Raw genomic sequence first — 4945 nt, forward strand, 5'->3', positions numbered from 1 at the left:
ACACACACACACACACACACACACACACACACACACACACACACACAAAGGTAGCAGCTGGATCCATGCCAAAAAGCACATTAGCGATTAAAAGCAGAAGGGGACAAATCAATATTGCTCAGCTCGGCACCTTCAGTGGGATCTATCCAAAAGACAAAGTAGAAGTGTCGTACTCAAGCTCATTCGATTTTACTTTGATCAAAGCAAAAGTGAAATTGCTTTCTTGCATGCCTTTGGGGAAAGCTGAGATGGAATGCTTTATTTATATGTTAATCTTGGTTTTCACTTGTACCACAGCGCCTGTTTTATGAAATGTAAATGTCTTGTTGGAATAGAGATTTGAAAATAGACGGATCATCAAACATTATGCTAAAAAGATGGCGATAAAATAGGAGGGGAGCGCTGGACGGAATAAAAAAATATGTCACAACCTTCTTTTTTGCAGTCTTCCGAAATCTTCGCTTGCGTGTGTTCTTCAGCGGGCAGGTGACTGCGGACCAAAACACCAGAGTTAGCAAAAGAAAAATGGCTCAATCAGTAGGAGGCAGAGTCTCCTTCCACATCTGCTGACACATGACTTTTCAGCTCAAACTCTTCAATAGTCTGTTGTGTGGGAATATTTATCAACTTACTGCCATGATTCCAAACAAATTTCTTGTCCTTGTCTTTGTCTTTCTTTTTGCTCTTTGGGTCGGTGCCAGTTGGCTCCTCCAAAGGAGGGTAAAGGTCTCCATCTAGTGTACAGACCAGCATCTAAAGCAGGAAAGCAAACAAAATAAATTAATCAGAACCTCGAAGATAATTCATATACCAAAAGTATCCTAGAGTAATTTAACATAATGAGTTCCTGGTTCACAAGCACACTATTTAATGAGGCTCAAACCCAAATGTAACGCTGATGAGTGTGGCAGTTTACCTGGCAGACATCAGCAGTCTTGTAAAATGTTTTCTTGTCTACTGTTTTCAGGGACTCAATCATACAAGGCAAGTCCACCAGTTTGCAGGCCAAAGGAACACGGTCTACTCGAACTATACCATGTCGACCATCAGCTACAAAACAGAAAAGCAGAGAAAAGCAGGGTTTTACTGGAAGTCACTGATGTAGTGGAACTAACGTTAACATTAACCAGAAAAAAATATATAAAAATGTAATACATTTTTACTAAGATCCATTAAAGTTGAGGGATTGTGTCTGCAAATGCAAAACTATTTAGACAGTGTTTCTCAAAAGAGAGTATAACTGTCTAACTTGGGTATGTTCTCATGCTGATTGCACACCTACTGCGTTTACAGTGATCCTCTGAGTTGGGCTGCACTAAAAAGAGTCGCTGTAATCCAGATAAACGTACAGTAAAACTATTTTGGTAATTTGTTTTGCTTCCACAGAATAATCAAATTATCTGAAAAATGAGAACCTAGGTGATGTAGGAATAAAGTCTGACCATTCTGATGCTACCACACAATAACAAAACAGTCCAAAAAAAACAAACACATTGAAAACACACACAGAGTAATTCATCCCTTCAAAAACCAAAGAAAACCCCATATTTGGTGGTGAATATAGCGATTGTAAAAACAATTTGACAGCTCTTTGCAAAACTGAACATTTGAAAATATAAAAATTAAATTCCATGTGACCAAGTATGGCTAATATTTTTGTGGGTTTGTTTTTTTTAATTAGCAGGACTGGCAGTATGAGCAAATATTCCTTATTTCTGTAATGCAAGATATTAAAAAAACAGAATTTGTATCTACACAGGTGCTGAATGAAAGCTAATTTTTTGTATTTTTGAAAAAAGGATGTTTAAACACTGAGGTCACACACCACACAAATCAGTTTTTTGTCTGAAACGGCTTACGGTGCAGCTCGATGGTGAGTTTGTCCTTCATGTTCATACTGCTGGACTGGGCAATTCTTCTTACTGTGGAGGCATACTCCTACACAAAAGAATATAAGTGTACATAATCTTAAACCCAAACCCAAGTTTTCTTTTATTTACAAAAATTGTTTTTCTTAGGTTGAATGTACTCACCGAAGGAAGCCTCAGGACAAATTGGCTTTCCAACTCATAAGGAGCATCTTCCTTGCTTTTAGAGCCAACCTTTCCAACTAGAATCAAAACAAACCACAATGGGTTTAAACAGGATACAAACTTTTTTTTTTCTTGGGGGGGCTTATACAAACATTTGAATGTATAGTTTTGAGACTGGAAAACCTCGTTTTCTTTATGAACTGTATCATTATAGAAGCAGAAAAAACGACTAATGTAAAAAAATGGGATTTTAACAATGAATAAAATAAAATGGACAAACTTTTACATCTAGCTAAAATTTATGACCAGTTATTCTTCAGCACTTACAGTTAACTGGATGACTTTATATTTGTATTAAGCATGGCTTCGAAACAAAACGCGCAAGCTATAAAGAATGCAAGAATAGCCTATGATTTGGCTAGGCTAATGTTGCACTTGTACTGCAGAGGATCTCGAATAATCATGTAACGCAACGATACGCCATTTCCTTCGTATTGTGTTATATTTACTCGTATTAATACTTAAATACAGACATGTTTAAAGTAGCGATAATAGCGAGAAAACAGACTAGAGAACCGCTGTTGTTAGCACAACGTGCTAATAATGCTAGCGCTTAAACGTACCTTTGATTTTAGATGTCATCCTTGAGTTGGTAATTTAGAGGTCCATCTAAATAAATTCAGAGAAATTATTTTAAAACGATAAACAAGAATGCATTTGGTTAATCTAGAAAAAAAAACTGCTTTTCCTCAAATATCTTGCGGAACTGTACAAACAAAAAGCAAAACAGATTTTATTTCTGTTACATTCAAGTACACCTCGAAGTTTTAACTTCTACTTGTTTTTATGCTAAGCTTATGAACTCACTGTATGGATTAAATCCAATTAATGTATCTTATTTATTAACTAAAACAACAAAAATAGCTAAACGTACGAATACATTTTTCTACGATGGTCTGAAATGAGTTTATTTGACATTTACGTAGTCTACAAAAATAATCACCATGAGCCGTAAACATCACATTCAATACGTCAGGTTTTGTTATATCGCGAGATTTGTTACACTGTTCTCGGCGTTCCTCTTGATTAAAAAAAAGCAAATTCAAGTATTTAAATTTAATTCACAATCCTTAACCAGTTTTTTTTTAATTATGCTTGCTAAAAAGACATGCAACTAAATTATGGTGGCGTTGGTCAACAAGGTAATTTTTATCACCGTTAGTTCCACTTCCTTTTCAAGTTAATGAAAATTTATGGTTTCAAAATAAAAGTCGTGCGTTGCAAATACAATTAACTCTTCTGCGAAAACGACAAAATTATAGCTATGTTAACCCTCTAGTGTAAACATATATGCAATATTTTGTACAGAATATTTTTATTCGGATTTATTTGCATTAACTATTTAGAACAGAGCTGCTAAAGATAAATGTTTATCTTACGCTGAAAACATTTTAACTTCCGGGTCGGTTGCGCTGACGCTATCGTCCTATTTTGCGGTCGATACATCCCTGAGCCCAAATAATTTGAGCTGAATTTGTTTCCGTCACTATCTTAAAGTCAACATGGTGTTCAGAGTGAGCGTCAGCAGCTCCCGGAGGGCTGTGAGGACGTGGTGGCTTCTCGTTGTGGTGAGCCTGTGTTTGTTCGTTAGTGTCTGCCGAGCAGCATCACCATCTTCCCAGGAGGAGGAGGACAGTGCAATGGAGAACATCGTTACAGAGAAAAAGGCTGAGGAAAGCCACAGACAAGACAGCGCAGACCTGCTAATCTTCATCCTGCTCCTCACCCTCACCATTTTGACCATCTGGTTGTTCAAACATCGGCGGTTCAGATTTCTGCACGAAACCGGGCTGGCTATGATTTATGGTGAGAGGAAGCTGGTGACGTCACGAGTGCCACTGTGATTAGATTTAAAATGTCTGCTTTCTTTAGTCATTATTAAGGCTCGCGTTGAAACATGGTTTGTTCAGGCAGGTGATGTGGACTGACGACTTCAAAAGGCCTCTTGGGTTTGGTCTTAAATCTACGAAGCTGACCAAGTAGCACAAAAGCTACAATTTCACTTCCCCCTTTCCAACACATGGAGGGCTGGTCAGAGTGAAACTGGCTGAAAACAACCACCGTTTTTCCTCTTTAATTCAGACAACTCACCTGCAGAATAGTTCACGTTAAACCCCTTTAACATGTTTTTGTCTAATCCTCCTGAATATGGACTTATTCAGGTTTAATCTTCGTGATGACGAGAGTTTTTGGAGTGTAATCTGCTGTAATCAAATTACATTTTGTATGAACAGTATAGATTTCAGTTTCCTTTAAACTCTCATCTGATAACAGGTTAAGTTGTTTTTAAGTTCACAATATTACATGTTTAGTTTCAACTCAGTTCAGCTTATTTAGCGCCAAGTCACAATAGAAGTTGTCTCAGGACACTTTACAAAAACATTCACATATTTTAGTGAAAGTTATTTATCTAAGGAAGCCATTGTGTTGAAAGATGTTCGCTTTGTCACAGTCTCCCATCCTGAGCAAACACAAAGGCAACAGTGGGAAGGAAAAACTCCCTTTTAAACAGGAAGAAACCTCCAGCAGAACCAGACTCGGGACGAGCGGCCGTCTGCTCTGACCAGCTGCGGTTTAAGAGGAACAGGAAGGAGAAACGGACAAACACAGAATGGCAGGTCCGGATGTACTTTCTATTGGAAGAAGGACAAAAAGCACATGTTAAGGATAGAAATAATTACAAATACAAACAGGTAGCGTGCAGAGTGAGGAAATGTGGTCAGGTCAACACAACAAATGGTGCGTTCTGTTGCATTTATTGAATTAATTTGTTGTGACATTAAAGTGTTAAACTTTGCTCAGGTGCACAAAGTTTGTTTTCTCAGTCATCCAGGTATATAACAACAAAAAAG

At 37.5% G+C, this 4945-nt stretch overlaps 2 protein-coding genes across 3 annotated transcripts in view; one reads left to right on the forward strand and one right to left on the reverse strand.

Moving 5' to 3' along the window:
• Window positions 1-2848, reverse strand: part of taf7 (TAF7 RNA polymerase II, TATA box binding protein (TBP)-associated factor) — a 10757-nt gene extending 7909 nt beyond the window's left edge. For both annotated transcript variants that reach the window (XM_037675742.1, XM_037675741.1), the window contains exons 1-6: window positions 2657-2848; window positions 2034-2110; window positions 1860-1938; window positions 917-1050; window positions 633-753; window positions 432-490 (exon numbers count right to left, since the gene is read on the reverse strand). In XM_037675742.1, coding sequence (XP_037531670.1) covers window positions 432-490; window positions 633-753; window positions 917-1050; window positions 1860-1938; window positions 2034-2110; window positions 2657-2675 — 489 coding nt within the window. In that variant the 5' untranslated portion in view covers window positions 2676-2848. The remainder of the gene's footprint in view (window positions 1-431; window positions 491-632; window positions 754-916; window positions 1051-1859; window positions 1939-2033; window positions 2111-2656) is intronic.
• Window positions 2849-3504: 656 nt separating this feature from the next.
• The window catches only part of slc9a6a (solute carrier family 9 member A6a), a 13410-nt gene continuing 11969 nt past the window's right edge, over window positions 3505-4945 (forward strand). The window contains exon 1 of the mRNA XM_037675743.1: window positions 3505-3899. Coding sequence (XP_037531671.1) covers window positions 3596-3899 — 304 coding nt within the window. The 5' untranslated portion in view covers window positions 3505-3595. The remainder of the gene's footprint in view (window positions 3900-4945) is intronic.

This window comes from Nematolebias whitei, chromosome 4 (assembly GCF_014905685.2).
Source record: "Nematolebias whitei isolate Nwh7 chromosome 4, NemWhi1, whole genome shotgun sequence".
NCBI classification, from domain to species: Eukaryota; Metazoa; Chordata; class Actinopteri; order Cyprinodontiformes; family Rivulidae; genus Nematolebias; species Nematolebias whitei.